We start from the raw sequence: 17,906 nt of genomic DNA on the forward strand, positions 1-17,906 counted from the left end.
AAGGTGAAAATGGAAGGACATCTGTAGGCCTCCCGTCTGTGACCCTTGAGAATCTGAGCCACTTGCCTTTTCCACTAAAGGGTAAGTACTGTGTCTGGGATGCCTTTGGACTACAACAGAGTGCTCTTCACTACTGCTGCTCTTTCTCAGTCCTTTCCTGCTCTGGGACTGGTTGCAGAGCACTCCCAGCAGAACCATGACAAAAGGGAGCAAGAGTTCAGGGCCCAATGTTATTTTTTATTTAAAAACAAACTATAAAACTTTAAACTCTTTAGATGCAGTTCCACTCTTGGCTGAGAAACTGTCACCCTGCCGCTCCAACCAAGCCCCATAATGAAATTCAACTCAATTACCTGTCCACTCCACAGACAGTCTGGTATCGCCAAACTAGACTGTGCCTTGCAGCTACTGTGTCTGCTAGACACACTAAAACAATTCGTACAAACCACATTAAACAAAAATAAACCCACAGAATGCTCCCCTCTATCACATTCTAAAAAGTTTGTTTTCCAAAGCTTGTATATTGAATCAATTCATGTCTTTTTAATATGAAAATCCATACAAAGTAGGTTGACAGAACCCTTGCCCGTGTCAACTGTTTACTAGCGAGATGCTTTGGAATCTCAGAGCAGGCTGAAGGAAATACTAAATGCTACACAGACATGTTTTTAAATCCTCCCTTGTGCTATCCATCCCCCAACCCCCCCCCCCCCCCCCCCCCAGGTTTCCCCAACAGTGGGTGAGTTGGAACAGGCAGGCAGCCATGCATCTGGCTGCTGCTGTTGAGATTATTGTGATGGTGAGTCAGCAGGGTAGCCTACGGATGCCTGAGAGAGAGAGAGAGAGAGAGAGAGAGAGAGAGAGAGAGAGAGAGAGAGAGAGAGAGAGAGAGAGAGAAAGAAAGAAAGAGAGAGAGAAAGAGAGAGAGAAAGAGAGAGAGACCAATGTTCACAGCCTACGCCCCCGGGTCCATCAGCCCCTGTCAGTAGAGCAGGTTTTTACACCCCACCTCCTCTCCTCGGTAGCTAGCCACTGTACTGCATCTCCTCCTTTCCTAGCCAGAGCTGTACTGTAGCATTTGCGGTTCCTGCACAATGCTCTTAATTACCTTGTACTTCACAGCTGTGGGGTGGGTGTAATTGGCTGTTGGACAACACACATGCGCACAGACTCTCTTACACACACACACACACACAATCACCCTCTCTCAACATGTTATTACAGCTACAACAACAAATGATTGCTTCATTCCACTCTACCCTGATACACTGTGTGATTAGGCTAAGCTCTGTTGACGTTTGGTCCCCTGTTTGAGCTCCAGAGAGCTAGACTTCTGTGCTGTAGAAGATTTAAGGAAGGTTGTGCATTAGCGGGTTTCATTCTGGTCTCTGCACAGCCCATTACAACAACTGTGCCAGGACAGATGTACTGCACATTCACACTTTTACCCCCCAGAAAAACTACATCCTTCCTCTTTTGGTCCCAGACCTCGCCCGCCGCAAGAACCTAATAATGTCATTTCAAAGTATGTGTCTGTGTGTACAGTACCTGTGTGTGTGAGACCTGCAAAGCACTAAAGCATACTTTGGAATCAGATGGGGGGGGGGGGGAAAGGATATAAAACCTTTTAATAAAACATGAGTGAGCAGGGACACGTTCTTTTTTAAGATTACTGGCAAGGAGCGTCGTCTTTTCTTATTTCTTTTTTTCATTCCTCCCGTTTTATTTCTCAATAATTCATTTGTGGAGAAATAAGGGACTGTTTTCCTCCCCGCTTGTTTTGTAGCCTTTGGAAAGTTTGTCAGGGGAAGTTTTGGACGTAGGGAAGGAAGGGAGGCATACAGTGTTTAAGAACGCTATGGCAGCGGAACTTTCTAGGACCCACGAGTCTTCAATTTGTCTCCACTCAGAGCTCAATATCTGACACGTCTAGGGCTCTAAATCTAGTTTCATACCCCTGCGAGGCTTTGGTCCGGACAATATATTTCTGTGCAGAGAAGTATTAGAAAATAGCTTTGTGTCTGGGCCTACAGTACCGTATATCACGGCTGTCAAGTACAGGACAGGTGTTGTTTTTGCTACGCTAACGACTAGGCCCACATGCTTTGAATTATACGCCCGATTGATGCTGAAAGTAGGTAATTGAAAAATAAAAGAGATTGAAAAAGGCAATACCGATTTGAAATAAGACCGTATTTTATTAACACTGAAAAAGAAATAACTCTTGTTGACGCGTTCGACAAACAAAATGATTTCTTCCAACCCACCACGGTAATGTATTAGGGTATAAAACTCAACGTCTTGCACCACAGTCGATGGCAGCGTTTAGCTGACTGCGTTCACTCACGCTTCCCTCGCCTCTCTAGTTCTCCCATGCACCACAGGGCCATATGAAAAGCCCATATTGAATCAATAACACAGATGATGGCCGTAATAACCATCAAATCAAGCGCATTCAAGTCGACGGACACAATTGGTTACAGCGTATTAGCAGAGGGCGATACGGCGACACCATTGATCCCTGATGGAATTAAGAGATTGAAAGGTTGGCCGTCACCTCCATGTTGTTGACAGGCATTCTGAGTCATTAGCGCCATTAGCATTAAGCTGGCCCATCAATAACCACTTGGCTGAGTGATCACTCTCCCCAAGACACCACCCAGGGGAACGCTGCAACCCCCCTTGCCAGCTTATCTGGCCGTCTACCGTCAACGGAGGCACCTTTGATGTGACTGACACGCATACCAACACACACACCCCTGCTGTCTGCTGTGTCGTCAATCTGTCTCCTGGTACGACTCGGTGAGTCTCCGTCCGCGAGCGGCCGTGTTGTTGAAAGTCAGCCGGTGCCAGATCTTTGTCAGCGTGTTAGTGTTTGCTAGAGTGCTCCTGTTTTTCAGTTTGTCACTGTTGACTCTCTCACCACTGCCAGTCCTCTGAGGTTCAGTCTGTCACGGCCTGTATGTGTGTTTGGACGAGCGTGTGTGTGTGTGTGTGTGCGCGCATGTGTGTACAAGTTTTTGTTTTAAAACATCTTTCAAATATGGTAATTCTCTTGTGTTTCCACTCGTGTGTGCCACAAGTGTCAGTGTATCTGAGTCACGACGTGTCAGAGTCCTGAGTGTCAGTGATGCTTTGTGACAGCCAGCCACAGTCTGATACTGTGTCACAATGAATGGCATAGCCAAGTCTCTATGGGCCAGTCTCAGCTTACAAAACACAAAGCAGTCTGCTACAGTGGAACAAGTGTGTGTGACTAAGTGAGTGTGTGCGTGTGAAGGAGAGAGAGTGTGTGTGTAAAAGTACTACATTCTTGGTAGCTGGGTTATTTTGAAATCCTGTGTGTGTGCGTGAGGGAGAGTGTGTGGGCATGTGTAACGTGCATGTCCGTGTGTGATTGAGATGGTGTCGTAGGGGCCAGGCGATGTTGGGTCTGGGTGGGTCTACAGCTCGTCGTGGAGGGCCTCCCCCTCCAGCAGGTCCACTGCCCCCAGCAGCAGCAGAGCCCCACTGCTGTTGTCCCTCACCAGGACAACGAAGGAGTGGTCCGCGTAGAACACCTTGGGCTTCTTCTCCACAATCTCGTCCTCCAACTCCGCCGCCCCCTGCCCAGCATCGGAGCCCAGCTCCAGGGAGGCCCAGTGCAGGACCTAGGTGAAGATTTCCCTGGTTCTTCCCCAAGGCCCCGGAGAAATCAGCAGTCTTCTGGTCCCAGGCATCGGTCAGGCCCAGTGCTGACAGCTGCTTCTGCCATACACAAACAAGCAGCGTGGAGAGAGAGTAAGAATCAGGACTTTGGATACATAAACACTAACTCGATTCAAATCCCTCAACTGACAGTTTCCCTAAACCTCATCACACACCAAGAGATGTCAGCTCAAGACAGCATAGACGCCGCAGATCAATTATGCAAGCGGAGACAAGCTGAAAAGTCCAAACAATGAGAGAGCGTATTTTAACATGTGGTGACAGGGATGGCTGACGGGGCACCCTGCCCTTTTGTAAACTCACAGAATTATCAACACAAACACACCCTGCCACAACAACAACAACAACAATAACCGAACAGCCCCCAATCTATCAATAACATTTCACACAAACCTTTTTTCCACATTTTTATTTCTCCCTCAAATTTGGTCAAGTGACAGTTGCCCTTGTTGCAACTCGAGGTACAAAGCTATGGGGAGACTAAAGGGAGTAAAGATAGAGGGAGGGAAGATAAAGGGAGTAAAGAGCGAGGGAGGGAAGGAGGGAAGGGATGGGAGGAAGTGGCCCATGAATAATGGAGGAGTGTTGCCCGGTGACCTCAGCCCCCCCTCCTTTGTTTTCTCTCAAATATGAATTCCACAGGAAGACGTGGCTGACAGGTACTTTATACACCCACGGCACAGGGCCACTCACTCTGACAGGCCTGGACGTAGAGGTTTGTGTGGCGTGTTTGTGTGAGTGTGTGTGTGGCAGAGGCCGGGTGTATGTGAGAGGGTGAGAAGTGAGTGAGTGATGATGCTGTTCTCTGTATAATCTCGCAGGTTAGCCTTCGCAGGGCTATCTTTTCATAATGTCAAACTGTCACCCGAGTCGTGAAATATTCAAAAGTTTGTGAAAGGTGGATAAAGGAGGTTAAGTTCTTGTAATCGGGTTTCTGAGAAGCATTTTAATGCCCCTGTGTTACGACTTGCTACAAGAACAGAGCCTGCAGTTCTATATAATTTAGATGTTATGGATGAGTTAATAGGCAGAGAACTAGTGTCAGCTTAGTGTCTTCCCCCTCTAGATGGGATAACTAGATCGACTTCCTCCAGTGTGCATGCTGTGCCCTAACTCCCCTCCCTTGGCCTGTCCGCTTTCACGGCAGTCCTCTCACACTCACACACACACACACACACACACACACCACCCTCAGCTCTAATGCACTTCTATTGTCCTCATCCATTATTCCTCCTTTCTTCCTCCCTCCTTCCCTCCTCCACCACTTCATCACTGTCTCTCTCTGCTGCTCTGCCACTTCCCTGGCATCCTCATCCCTCATCCGTGCCTCTCGCCTCTATTTTATCCTCCTCCGTCTCACTCCCTCCATTTCTCACTCCGTCTTTTTCCCTCCCCAACTCATCCTTCTCTTTTTCGACCGGCGCCCCCCTTGTATACATCACTCTCCCCTGCCCTCCATCTCCATCGGCAATCATTTCAAGGTTTTCGCTCCTAATCTTCCAGCAAACAGAAATAGACTGAAGCCAGTGAATTCTTCACCTCGTGGAAGATGGATGCCCACCATGAAGTAAAACATAGCCAGAACAGAGTTTCCTCTCCTCCAATCTGAAAACAGTCTCCGGCAGAGACCTTGGTTGGCCTGACCTTAAGCAGCTTGTTGCCAAAGCAGCAACATGAAACCGTGCCTCGCCACGACAATACTGTCACCAGCTATTACGCTCACGTAACGACATTAGCTGGAAACTTCTTCCCCTTCACCAACCCCACCCCTCGTCTGCTACGAAAATACACGACGACCCAGCTACTTCACAACCCTTGCTGTCTCCTTGCCTCCATCTCCTACGTCCAAATTGCAAAAGCTCACTCTTGTGGAAGGGGATAAACTCGGAGGCTCGCTTAATTTTTAAAAACAATCGAGCGTTTAAAAACGAAGTGCCTGTGTGGCGCCGGGGCCCCTCAGCAGGGGGTTGATGACTGGGCCGGAGAGACCTGCTGCTGTCGGGGTGTGGCACACCATCTCATGGACCCTCGGGGACCCGCTGACTTTCTGCCTCTACATCTATGACTCTCTCCCTTTGTTTCTCTCTCTCCATCTGCCTGCCTGCAGAGGCTGTACTGAGGGACCAGTAGCTGACGTCCATTGTCAGATACGGTTTGGCGCAAAGCTATCCGTTTGAAGCCACTACACAGCGCTACATCCACCGCCGGTCTAGCTGTGTGACTGCCTCTCCCTCGGCCTGCCCCTGCTCTGTATGCAGGAGAACGGCTAATGTAGCCTTGAGCTGTGTGGTTAACTGGGCCCGCATGGCAACTCTCTGGTGTGGAGCGCTCGGTATCCAAATTAATTAGCCGGACGATTGAAGAGAGTAAGTGGATGTTGGATGAACCTCGGGATGAGGGAGTTAGCTACGGAGGGCAGAAGTGCTGGCCGAGTGGCAGGCAGGCTAGCTACAGTAAGCTGGATATCCGATATCCATAGCGTTGGGGTTTTAATAGAGAAAGCAGCCTCCATGGGCACACTGTGATCCAGGCTGGGAGATGAAGAGAGGGGAAAAGGAAGGAGAGGGGCGAGAGGGGATGAAGGGAGGGGACAAGGAAGGAGAGGGGCGAGAGGGGATGAAGGGAGGGGACAAGGAAGGAGAGGGGCGAGAGGGTATGAAGGGAGGGGACAAGGAAGGAGAGGGGCTAGAGGGGATGAAGGGGACAAGGAAGGAGAGGGGCGAGAGGGGATGAAAGGAGGGGACAAGGAAGGAGAGGGGCTAGAGGAGATGAAGGGGACAAGGAAGGAGAGGGGCTAGAGGGGATGAAGGGGACAAGTAAGGAGAGGGGCTAGAGGGGATGAAGGGGACAAGGAAGGAGAAGGGCTAGAGGGGATGAAAGGAGGGGACAAGGAAGGATAGGGGCGAGAGGGGATGAAAGGAGGGGACAAGGAAGGAGAGGGGCAAGAGGGGATGAAAGGAGGGGACAAGGAAGGAGAGGGGCTAGAGGGGATGAAGGGGACAAGTAAGGAGAGGGGCTAGAGGAGATTAAGGGGACAAGGAAGGAGAGGGGCTAGAGGGGATGAAGGGGACAAGGAAGGAGAGGGGCTAGAGGGGATGAAGGGGACAAGGAAGGAGAGGGGCTAGAGGAGATGGAGGGGACAAGGAAGGAGAGGGGCTAGAGGAGATGAAGGGAGGGGACAAGGAAGGAGAGGGGCTAGAGGAGATGAAGGGAGGGGACAAGGAAGGAGAGGGGCTAGAGGGGATGAAGGGAGGGGACAAGGAAGGAGAGGGGCTAGAGGGGATGAAGGGAGGGGACAAGGAAGGAGAGGGGCTAGAGGGGATGATGGGAGGGGACAAGGAAGGAGAGGGGATGATGGGAGGGGGCAGCGGTGAGGGAGCATCATGAGGTGAAGGAATGTCTAAATAGCACTCTGTATAGCTGCTTATTGCATGTGGAGTTAAGGGACTCACTCATGAAACAACGAGAATGTAAATAAATTAAACTCAACCCACGATCATGTTCCCTCTCTCTCGCTTTTCCTCCACTACCCTAACATATTCCACCTCTCCTCTGACATCTTTCTCTCCTACTCCGAGCATTGAACCCTTTCTGTATAATTCATCGGCAACTGCATATTCTATTGACATGCTTAACAGCATAAACAATATCTATCTAGTTGAGAACAGGTGGATGCATTATGCATGCAAGAAAGCAGCGTTACACACAAACACAGCATAGGCCTTGCGTCTTTGAACATCTACAATTGCGCAGAATGAGAATACTGTGAGTGGGTGGGAGGATGTGTGTGGGGTAGTGGCGTCATTGTCAGCCCTGATCTGTGTGTGTGTGTGTGTGTGTGTGTGTGTGTGTGTGTGTGTGTGTGTGTGTGTGTGAGCGTGTGTGAGAAGGTCTCTCTCCTTAAGCCCCAGCAGATCATCAGCAGCTCAGCCCACTGATGTCTTATTTACATGAGCTTTTGCTTTTTACCTCGCTGACGCTGTCGATATCTTGCCTCTTTTCCATTTGATTCCCCTCATCCTCCCTTCTCTCTTCCTCTCTCTCCTTCTAAACCACAGTTGCACAAGGTCAATTTAAACTACACTTTACTGTCTCATGAAAAGCAATGAGCTTTGAAGTATTGGAGTATAGGCTAGTAACTGCAGTCAATGAAACACTTGTCATTAATCACTAATACTGGGCTGTGGTTAAAGGTAGAGGACTCTGTCTTGATGCTGTGTACCGTACTGTGCTCTTGTAAATATTTCATCACCTCTTGACCTCATTAGCCATGATTGAGTGAACTCCTGTTTGCCGACTCATACGTCTTAGTCCGTATATTTCCTGATCCAGAGTGTGTGTGTGTGTGTGTGTGAGCGCACAATGTGTGTGTATGTTTGATCTAGGGAGAGAGCAATCACGGGGGTTAGCCAGTGACCTCCAGGCCAGGCTTGTTAGATAAGACCAGAACTGTAGCTTCAGCCCTCGCCCTTTCTCTCTCCCTGTGTCTCTCTCCCTTTCTCTCTCCCTGTGTCTCTCTCCCTTTCTCTCTCCCTGTGTCTCTCCCTTTCTCTCTCCCTGTGTCTCTCTCCCTTTCTCTCTCCCTGTGTCTCTCTCCCTTTCTCTCTCCCTGTGTCTCTCCCTTTCTCTCTCCCTGTGTCTCTCTCCCTTTCTCTCTCCCTGTGTCTCTCTCCCTTTCTCCCCCTGTGTCTCTCTCCCTTTCTCTCCCTGTGTCTCTCTTCCTTTCTCTCTCCCTGTGTCTCTCTCTCTTTCTCTCTCCCTGTGTCTCTCTTTCTCTCTCCCTGTGTCTCTCTCTCTTTCTCTCTCCCTGTGTCTCTCTTTCTCTCTCCCTGTGTCTCTCTCTGTCTAGCAAACCCTGGCTTCTCCAGCAGGGCCTGTCCTTCACTAGAGGAGAGACAGGCCCAGAGCTCGATATCTATTTATAGTTTTCGCCGCTTTCCACCTCGTCCCCTGGCACTCGACCCTCCCCTCCGGCCCCCACCCCTCCACCTCCTAGCCCCTCCGCCCGCTGAATGTCACTCCTATTTAGGTCAGTGGGGCCCAACGCCCAGTCACTGAGCTCTGCCACATTAGCACACGTGAGCCCTACCACCAGGAGCCACATCCGAGATGGAGGGAGGAGGATGTGGCTCAGTCACACACATGACTCAGGAGATGAAGAGAGAGAGGAGTGGAAGGGGAGGATGTGCGTGTGTGTGGGGGGGTGGGGGAGGCAGGGAATTGTGATTGGGTAGTTAGTGACGGTATGACAGCGAGCGTGTATCAGCATTCCCCTGATCATTCGAGTTTGTTTGTTCCAGATGCAACCCCCTCCCCTTAACACCACTCCAAATTGGGGGGCGTCCTCGATCCTGACAGACAGAGGGGTAAACAGCATTAACGTGCCGTGATGAGCAATATCTTCTCTACCCCATTGGAGGCGAGAGCGTGCGGGAGAGGCACTGGCAGGGCTCCCAAGCATGCCTGTCTGCTGCTGGCCAAGAGGAGAGAGGGATGAGGGGGAAGGGAGGAGGTAGAGAGGAAAGAGGATGTGGAGCAGAGTTAGTAAAGAGCTTCAGGGGCTTCAGTAATGATTCCTCAAATACTTTCTGAGATGGGGGGAGGGGGGTGGAGGGAAGGGAAGGGAAGGGGGGGGGGGATGAAGCAGAGACTGACAGAGAAAAACATAGAAAGTAGGAAGATATAAACTATTCTGCATGTAGGTTATATAAGACGGACTGTATACAGTAGCGTATTGAACAGTGTGGTTCTCTTTGAATGCCCTCCAGCATCTGAGGCGAGTGCATCAGAGTGTGCTTTCTTTCTCTTTAACTCTTCTGACCTTGTAGGCATATTCTGGAGAGATGTTCTCAGTCTCCGAACCCAGGCCACCTCCTGTGTGTCAGAGGGGCAGAGAGCCACCGTGTTAATGTCAAAAGCTTGTTCTTCAGGGCAGGCCTCAGCAGACAGGGCTACATGGCTTCCTGACGTCTGTGGAGGTCTCAGCATGGTTCGACCGCAGCACCACGCTCTCCGAGATAGGAGACATATCCTCCAGAGTTTGCCACTCTGTCACACAGACGAAACTGCACTGCTACATTTAGGCAAAACAAGATACTGTAGGATCCAGTCAATGTAGGCCAGCACTGGGAACATGTTGTTTTTGTTGTTCTTGCTAGTTTTAGACATCCCCCCCTATCTGTAAACTAACTCTATTTCTATTTTTCCCTTGTAGCTCTTGCAACTGCCAACCCATCTAATATCTCCATGAGTTGAGGTCACGTAAGGATAACATTAAGAAACTCTAACCTCTTTCTCTTTTCTCTTCTCCATAGACATAGGATGGCATACAACAACCACACCCCACCAATTGACACTCCCAACCTTCCCGAAATCCTGCCCTGGCCTGGGACCCCTGTCCCAGGGGTAACCCCCCATAACAGCCTCCCTGTGGGGCCGTGCGTGGATCTGGGCCGGCGTCTACGCCCGTGCTACGGCCCCCGCGGCTTGGCCAAGTCCCTCCTCTTCCGTTTCTCCCAAGGCTTCTCCAGCCAACTGGTCAGCAGCCCAGATACAGCCTCGGTTCTGATCCACATGAAGCTGGAGGACCCCCAGGCTCTCACCATGGCCTCCTTCGCCTCCACCCAGGCCAAGGAGCACGGCGACGGGGCAGCCCTGGTGCTCTTCTTGGCCTCCTCTCTCCTAAGCCAGGCCAGAGAGCTGCTGGCGCTGGGGGTGACCGGGGATGAGATCCAGGCAGGCTATAGGAAGGCTTGTGGCAGGACCCTGCTCCTCCTAGAGGGGATGGGCTGTGGGCGTCTGGCGGAGCCCAGAGAGGAGCTTCAGGTGAGGGATGTCCTTAGGGGCTTCCTGGCCTCCCGGCAGCCCGGGCTGGAGGCCCTGCTGGAAGGGGTGGTGGCAAAGAGCTGTGTCCACAGCTGGAGACCGCTCACCTCAGGAGTCAGGGGAGAGGTGTGGGAGGGGGTGACCTTTGACCCCAGCTGTGTCAGAGTCTGTGTGGCGCTGGAGAGGGAGAGCACAACAGAGGGAACAGGGATAGAGGATGGTGAGATGGATGGAGGTGGAACGGTAGTTGGTGAGGAAGAGAAAGACAAAGCCTCAGGAGAGGAGGAAGAGAAGAAGGAAGACAGGGAGGAGGAGAGGGCAGAGACAAGAGATGAGAAGGGAAGTTGTATGGAAAACGAGGAGAAAAATAACGAGGAAGAAATTGAGAGAACTGTAGAAAGAAAAGAAGAGAAAGAAGACAAGGAGAGTGAGAGTCAAGAGGACCAAACAGAGAAAGAGACCGAGGGCCACGATAAGACAGAAAGTGTGAAACCAGGAGAGAAAAGTGCTCAGATACAAAAAGAGGATCAAGAAAAGAGTAATAGAGCAATAGAGAAGAGGAGTGAAGATAGTGAGGAGGAGGAGGATGAGGAGGACAGAGTCTTAGATGACTGGGTGGATCTAGGCCTGGAGATATGGGCAGCCAGTCTAGATGAAGACAGAGTGGAAGGGGTGGTATGGACCGAAGAGATGAATGTAAGAGAGAAAAGAACTGCTGCGAAAAAGATACACGGAGTTTGCAAAGACCTGCCATCTGTCAGCATATATGGCAGCATCTCCAAACTAACAGGACACTTCTCCTCCACGCGTCAGATGCACAAACATATTGGCTCTGTGCACTCTGTCCAGCACAAACGCAGACTGCATAGACCACGAGGTCATCTGACCAGCCCAGCCCCTCGCCCACCGAGCTACCACAACCACCATTCTCCCAGGAAGACCCATCCATCCCCCAGGCGAACCCACCCAGCCGACCCCCACCAGAGCCTCCCTCTTCAGGCTAGCGTTGTGGTGGAGGAGCCCCTGGATGGAGAGGCCTGCTCCAAGGTGACAGTCACCCTGCGCAGCCTGGATCAGACTCTGCTGGACAGCGCCGAGCAGGCCGTGGCTGCCTCCCTGAGGGTCTACCGCTCTCTCCTAACGGACCCCAGGGTAGTCCCCGGGGCCGGGGCCTCCGAAGTTAGCCTGGCTGTGGGGTTGACCCAGTACGGGCTGGGCCTGGTGGGCATGGAGCAACTGGTGGTCCATGCCTTCGCCCAGGCCCTGCTGGAGCCAGTGAAGATCCTGGGAGAGAACACTGGGACCCCAGCTGACCTGGCCACGCTCAGGGGCTGCATGAGCCGCTGGGCGGGCCAAGGGGAGGAGGACGAGAGCCCAGGGCTGGGTCAGGGGGTTGTGGACGGTCTAGGATGTAAGGCTAGTGCCATACAGAGAGCCACAGAAGCCTCTCTCACCATCCTAACTGATCTCCTCAGCCAAAGACCGGAGGAGGACGACAAGAGTCAGAACTTCTACCCAAGAATAGTCAGCACACCGCTCCCATCACCTCCTCCATCAGACAACACAGACATTATATAACATACTTTTTCATATGATATTTATATAAACTAATTTATATCAAAATATATAATTGTCTATTGTCTATATATAATTGTCTATTCATTTGTCTATCTATTCTACCCAATCCATTACAAAACAAATGACCAAAGACCATCCTCCGCTTAAGTGTGACCTACAGTACAGAAGAACTGTAAGCCTCTATGCCTGTGTCCACCAGCAAGGTAAGAGGTGCATGTGTACCTGTAGGCTTAGAGTGCTGCTGAGGTTGGCCCTGGGCAGGGATACGGCCACGCTGGTGGAGGAGGTGTGGTTCAGCCACTTGGCCAGCAGGTCCAGGCTGAGCAGCTTGTCCAGGCGGGCCAGGCTCTCCACGTGGAAGGGCATCAGCAGCACCACGCTGGCCCCACCCCCCCACAGCCTCAGCTCCAGCACCTGCACCATGTTCTCCACATCCTCGTAGTGACGGTACACTCCTGGGGAGGAGGTGTGGAGGGTGAGGAGTGGGAGGGTGAGGAGTGGAGGGTGAGGAGTGGGAGGGTGAGGAGTGGGAGGGTGAGGAGTGGAGGGTGAGGAGTGGGAGGGTGAGGAGTGGGAGGGTGAGGAGTGGGAGGGTGAGGAGTATGTGGAGAGAACAACAAAAAAACAATGCAGAGCTGAAAAAGTGATTCATGAAAAAGTGGTCTACCTGCTCTGTGCATCATGGGCACCTTGGTGTACTTGGCTCCCAGGAAGGTGCGAAGATCTGAGGTGTCTTCATTAAACTCTCTCTCCCACAATCCTGTGGGAAGACAGGGACATAATTACATTGGAACATTTGAATGCCTTGAATGTGTAAAGTGGGATTCCACGTGGATATGCTTGAATGAAAAAATGGTGTATATGGACCTACTGGGTTAAAAGGGATAGGGAATGTTCTGATAATCATAGCAGAAACCCACACAATGAAGTCTTAATGTGGGACACTTGATTGAAAGCCCCAGTGTTCCCTTTGACAATAAAATGTCATTGGTTGAGGTGGACAGGTCACTGGGCGATTGTGCAGAAGGCAAGTGAATCCCATCATTTAATGGCTAGTAGTTCCATTTACCATTCAGACCCATTCAACTAACAGCTAGCATTAGCTCACCTCTTGACTACACTCAATTTCGTTGGACCTGACAGACTTCAAATTGCACCTCGGTAATAAAGTACTCCTCACTATAACCCAAGACCTTTCGCTGCCCCTTTAGATAAAGAAGAGAACATCACAAAGAGGGGCGGTTCGATTGGAGGAAAATAAAGTAGATAACGACTTTGAAATCTTCCGTGTCACTCCACGCTAACGCCACCCGCTGCAGCGTAGGCCGCGGGAGGAAACCGTTGGCTTCCTGGGAGCCGCGTTGGCGTACGGCACGCGCTCCGTCTTTCCCAACATGCACACGCTGGAAAGAGAACTCGGAGTGTCCCGTTTCTGTGATTTCGAATGAAATCAAACTACATCGCCGTAAACAAAGTGCCGCATCTGAGGAATGAGGTACCTTCTGGCGGTCATGTGACATGACGGTATGACGTCCACAAAGTGAGGGGTTTATCTCGCAACCCGACCCTCTGGCTGGCATTCTGGAGTACACAGTGATCTGGGTTTGCGTGTGTGGGTGTGTGGGCCTGTGTCTAGACAAGCTAGTGTGCTCAGGGCTTTGGTAGAATTATATGAACCCAGCCCTGCATTGCAGAGGAGGCTGGCACCTATTAATAACAATAAGCTAAACAATGACAACTGTGCAGTAATGAAAACAGTCCCCCCACACCCCCAGATCCATAGCACAAGACATTCTGGCTTCTAACTACAATCAATTGAGCCGACAACTTTCTTCTGTTGTTCCCTTCATCTTCTCACTGATTACGAATTGTTGTGGCGGTGCAGAACTATTATTAGAGGTTAAATATGCATGGTTCTCTTTTCTTTTTTCTTTTTTCCTCTCCTTTGTTGCGTTATCTGTGGGTTTTCTCTGCAACTGGTTTGCTGAGATCCTGCAATTTTTCTTCCCCTCTCGTGTTTGTTTGTCTAACGCCGGAACAAAGCCTGCATTAATTAAGTGTGGACTGGAACTCCCAAGGTAGGCCCCTTTTACATCCTACCACCATGTCTGTCAATCTCACTCTCTCTCACGCTCTCTCCTTTCCTCTCCCTCCCTCTCACAGCAGGACACCACGACTTCTTTACCTTTCTCCCTCCCTCTTTTCTTCCCTTCTTTACTTTTCTCTCCCTCCTCCTTTTCTTCCCAGAACTTTGCCCACCTGCCCCGCCCTTACCCTGCAATCTTTCTCTTTAGATTTCCCTTGCTCCTTACTCCTCTCTCCATTCTCTTTGCTTTTAACAATCCTCCTCTACCCCCGCTAATTGCACCCGTCGTCATCTTCCATCCACCCCTTCCTCTCTTTCTCCGGCTCTGTTGTTCTCTCTGGCGCTGGGAGGGAGAGAAGGGAGGCAGACACAGTACAGAGATTTTTCATTCCGCTTTTCGATAATTAACTAAAAAAAGAATGAAACCGAAACAAACAATAACAATAAGAAGGAACCAGATGTCGTTGCCACGGCGAGAGGATCCTCAGCCACCATCACAACAGTGAAGATGATTTTCTGAGAATGCTGCATCATCACAGACCGAGAATCACCAACAAATAAATGTATTAGGATGGAGCATGGACAGTGGACGACAAGGGAAGAAACATCGACTTCTTTTAAAATTATAAATCAAAACTCGGAATCCAATTTGCGTAATCTAATTCCTGCGCTGTAATCTATTGCGTGATCTAATTTGTATGTTTCATCCCCAAAATTAATGAACTAACTAACTACCGCTCAACATAGAAACTAATTTAGTGACGAAGTCAAAAACATCAAACAAAGAAAATTAATTAGATTGCTTATCAATCTACAGTCGGTGGAAATGCTATTTTCTGAGGGCTGTCTGTTGGTTACTATGTTTCCCTGAAAACCTCCCTCTCTCTCTACCTGAATAACCTGGAGGGAGAGATTCAGAGACAGAGGGAGGGAGAGAGGAAGACAGAGCCAACAGTGCTGAGCGTGAAGCCCACACTGGCACAACCGTTGATTGAGGCCCACTTCTCGTTGCCCCTCCGCTGCAGATTTTAAGCGCTGCAGACTTTAAGCGCTGCAGACTAGCAAGGCTGCAGACTGTGAAAGCTGCAGACTTGGAGGCACTCTGAGCACAGATGCCAGGGCTGACGCCAGGGGGAGAGAGCCAGGACACTTGTTACTCAATTATTTAGGATGACACATCACCCCTCCCGATAGAAGATAAATAAGCTCTCAGTGATAGACCAGAGAATCATCCTTTATCTGCTGCGTCCACCAGCTGGGGTCTTACACACACACAGGTGGGCATGCTGCCTGGCACACACACTCTTCACTAGGCGAGCTGGCACGTACGCAGTGCTGAAGGAACACACACACATGCACATAAATCATAATTACAGCTCAACATAGACAACCAACCACCCACCCACATCTAAGGGACCCCCAGCAGGTTAGACTGTCTAATACACAGATGTGAATGAGAACAGAGCATCTCTAATTATACTAAATGAGGTTGCACACACAAATCTATTTACACACTAATCATTCAGTCCTCCACAAATGAATTTTACATTTCCTGCAACAGCACTGTGAGAGGGGTGTAAGGTGGACTGAATGTTTTAGCATTTTTGTTTCTCCTCACCTTTAAAATGCAGGGCGTTGGCCATGACCAGAGCTCCAGTCTTTGTCTGGATCTCACCCCTCAGCGGAGCTCCCTCCACCCCACCCATGCCCTCCTTCGCCCAGGCATGGAACTGTTTCAAGTCCCTCTTGGAATCCCCCTGTCCCAGGGTCTGATGCTTCAGCCCAAACTTCCCCTTACTCTCCTTCATGAAACCCTCACTCAGCTGTGGCCCTTGCTTGGAGAACACAGCAGAGGAGCTGTACAGTCTGAAGCTGGTGCCATTGGCCTCGCTGAGAGACTCCAGCCCCCCTGCCAGCTCCCCAGCCTGGCCAAGTTTCTTGGAGGTAGTGGGTGTCTGGAGGAGGTCATGGAGTTGTTTGGCGGTGGTACCCCCAGCCCCTCTACCCAGAGCCCCCAGGGAGGAGGCCAGGAGCAGTGGGGAGACAAAGGTGTTGAGGGCCCCGGACTCAGAGCGGAGGGCCCGGTACAGGCGCAGACCTAGGGCCCAGCTGGAGTCACCCATGGGTGGGGGACTGGCAGGGGCCTCCTGGGTAGATACCCCAGAGAACCCCTGGACCAGCAGGGCCAAGAGTGTGATCAGGTGAGAGATGGACACTGACTGCAGCATGGCACACCTGGGGAAGCAGGAGAGAAGAAATTAGATTTATTTTTGGTTTCCCCAATGAAGGAGAATAAAATAACCAAAGGTTTTTCGCTATGATGTGTCTTTCAATGAGCGTAAAACCCAGCAAGCCACGGACTGTCCGTATTTGGCCTTCCTTTTAGGAAATAGGTCACTGAAGACTACACTTCCTTAGCCTATGTATCCATTTAAAAAAAGCTCTTCAGCTCAGACGGAATGCAAATTAATAGCTATTTAAATTTACTGTCCAATTTTCGCACTGTGCTGCCAAATTTGAGATAAATCTTGATTAGACCTTAGATAGGCTACATGTATGTAAGCTCGTGAAGATTAATTCGTTAGTTCGAATGAAGCGCCCCTTTCAACGAAAAACCCGAGTTTACTGACAAGCGGATAACGACATTAAGCGAATGACGTGTGTTTATCTCTTGTAATATTTCGAGGACGAAGCGAAAGTGAAAAGTCCTTTGTCAGACATACCGTTAATTAATTTAAGTTCTCTCATGCAGCTATTTCCTCAAATTGCTACACTGGTGGTTTTCTGCGAGCTCAGACGTGGAAAAGGAAGTTTGCCTAGGTCTAACCCAGCTTCCCTGTTCAAGTCGGGACAATTTATTTCGCCTTTCCAGAAATGTCCAGCATTCCATTGGGGCAGTGCTTAATGTTAACACAGTAGCCTATAGTTTCCGAGAGGATGGTATATGCTTGTTACGTTTACATTACATTTAGTCATTTATCAGACGCTCTTATCTAGAGCGATTTACAGTCTTGTTAATACACAGATGTAGCCTATAACATGGATTTAGAATGTTTTATGTCTACAGTCGGTAACTTTATGTTAAACATCTATAGTAGGCTAGTAGAACTACGCCGGTGCGGGGAGGCTAATGCATATGACAGTGAAATGGGGAAAATAGTTTGACACAACACAGGCAGACCACATAACTTGACTCAACAACAACACTCCAAGCTTGTGCGACTCAATCTCTGTTCTTTTTGGCTGGAGGTGCAGTTCGTGTGTGAGTCGTGAGGGGTCGCTAACGATCTTTTTAGCTTCATTCCATTTCATTGACCCTGTGTGCCTCTACCAACACCTTGTATTTCGACCCAGCAAGGCTGAGTCGTGCTCGACCTCCCAACCATCGTCCTTCAGCATTTCATCTCTCCCCTCGTTTTCCGTCGATTTACCGGTGTAAAACTCTAGATGGGACATAGCAACATAGAGGGATAGAGGAAGGATTATTTCCTAATAGCAACAACTTGTCAGGAAAAATGGGCATATAGCTCAGTCTTAGCTGCAATCGATAGATATAGAGATTAAGAAGGAAAGATAGTCTAAGAAAGAAAAATAGAAGATCTAGAAATGGAAGTAGATAAGGGCTACAGACAGACCACCAATGCAGAGCAATCAACCTGAACATGACAGCCTGTAGAACGAACCAATTATTTACCTCTGTCAAATCAAT

At 50.0% G+C, this 17,906-nt stretch overlaps 1 protein-coding gene across 1 annotated transcript; it reads right to left on the reverse strand.

Annotated features, from left to right (window-relative positions):
- Positions 1-2,237: 2,237 nt before the first annotated feature.
- Positions 2,238-16,992, reverse strand: serpinh2 (serine (or cysteine) peptidase inhibitor, clade H, member 2). Its single transcript, XM_067261777.1, is given in 6 exon segments — positions 2,238-3,648; positions 3,650-3,747; positions 12,334-12,566; positions 12,779-12,871; positions 15,816-16,432; positions 16,921-16,992. Coding segments are annotated over 5 exon segments (1,239 nt in total). The 5' UTR covers positions 16,426-16,432; positions 16,921-16,992; the 3' UTR covers positions 2,238-3,443.
- Between the last annotated feature and the right edge of the window lie 914 nt (positions 16,993-17,906).

The sequence above is a fragment of the Osmerus mordax genome, chromosome 23 (assembly GCF_038355195.1).
Source record: "Osmerus mordax isolate fOsmMor3 chromosome 23, fOsmMor3.pri, whole genome shotgun sequence".
Taxonomy (NCBI): Eukaryota; Metazoa; Chordata; class Actinopteri; order Osmeriformes; family Osmeridae; genus Osmerus; species Osmerus mordax.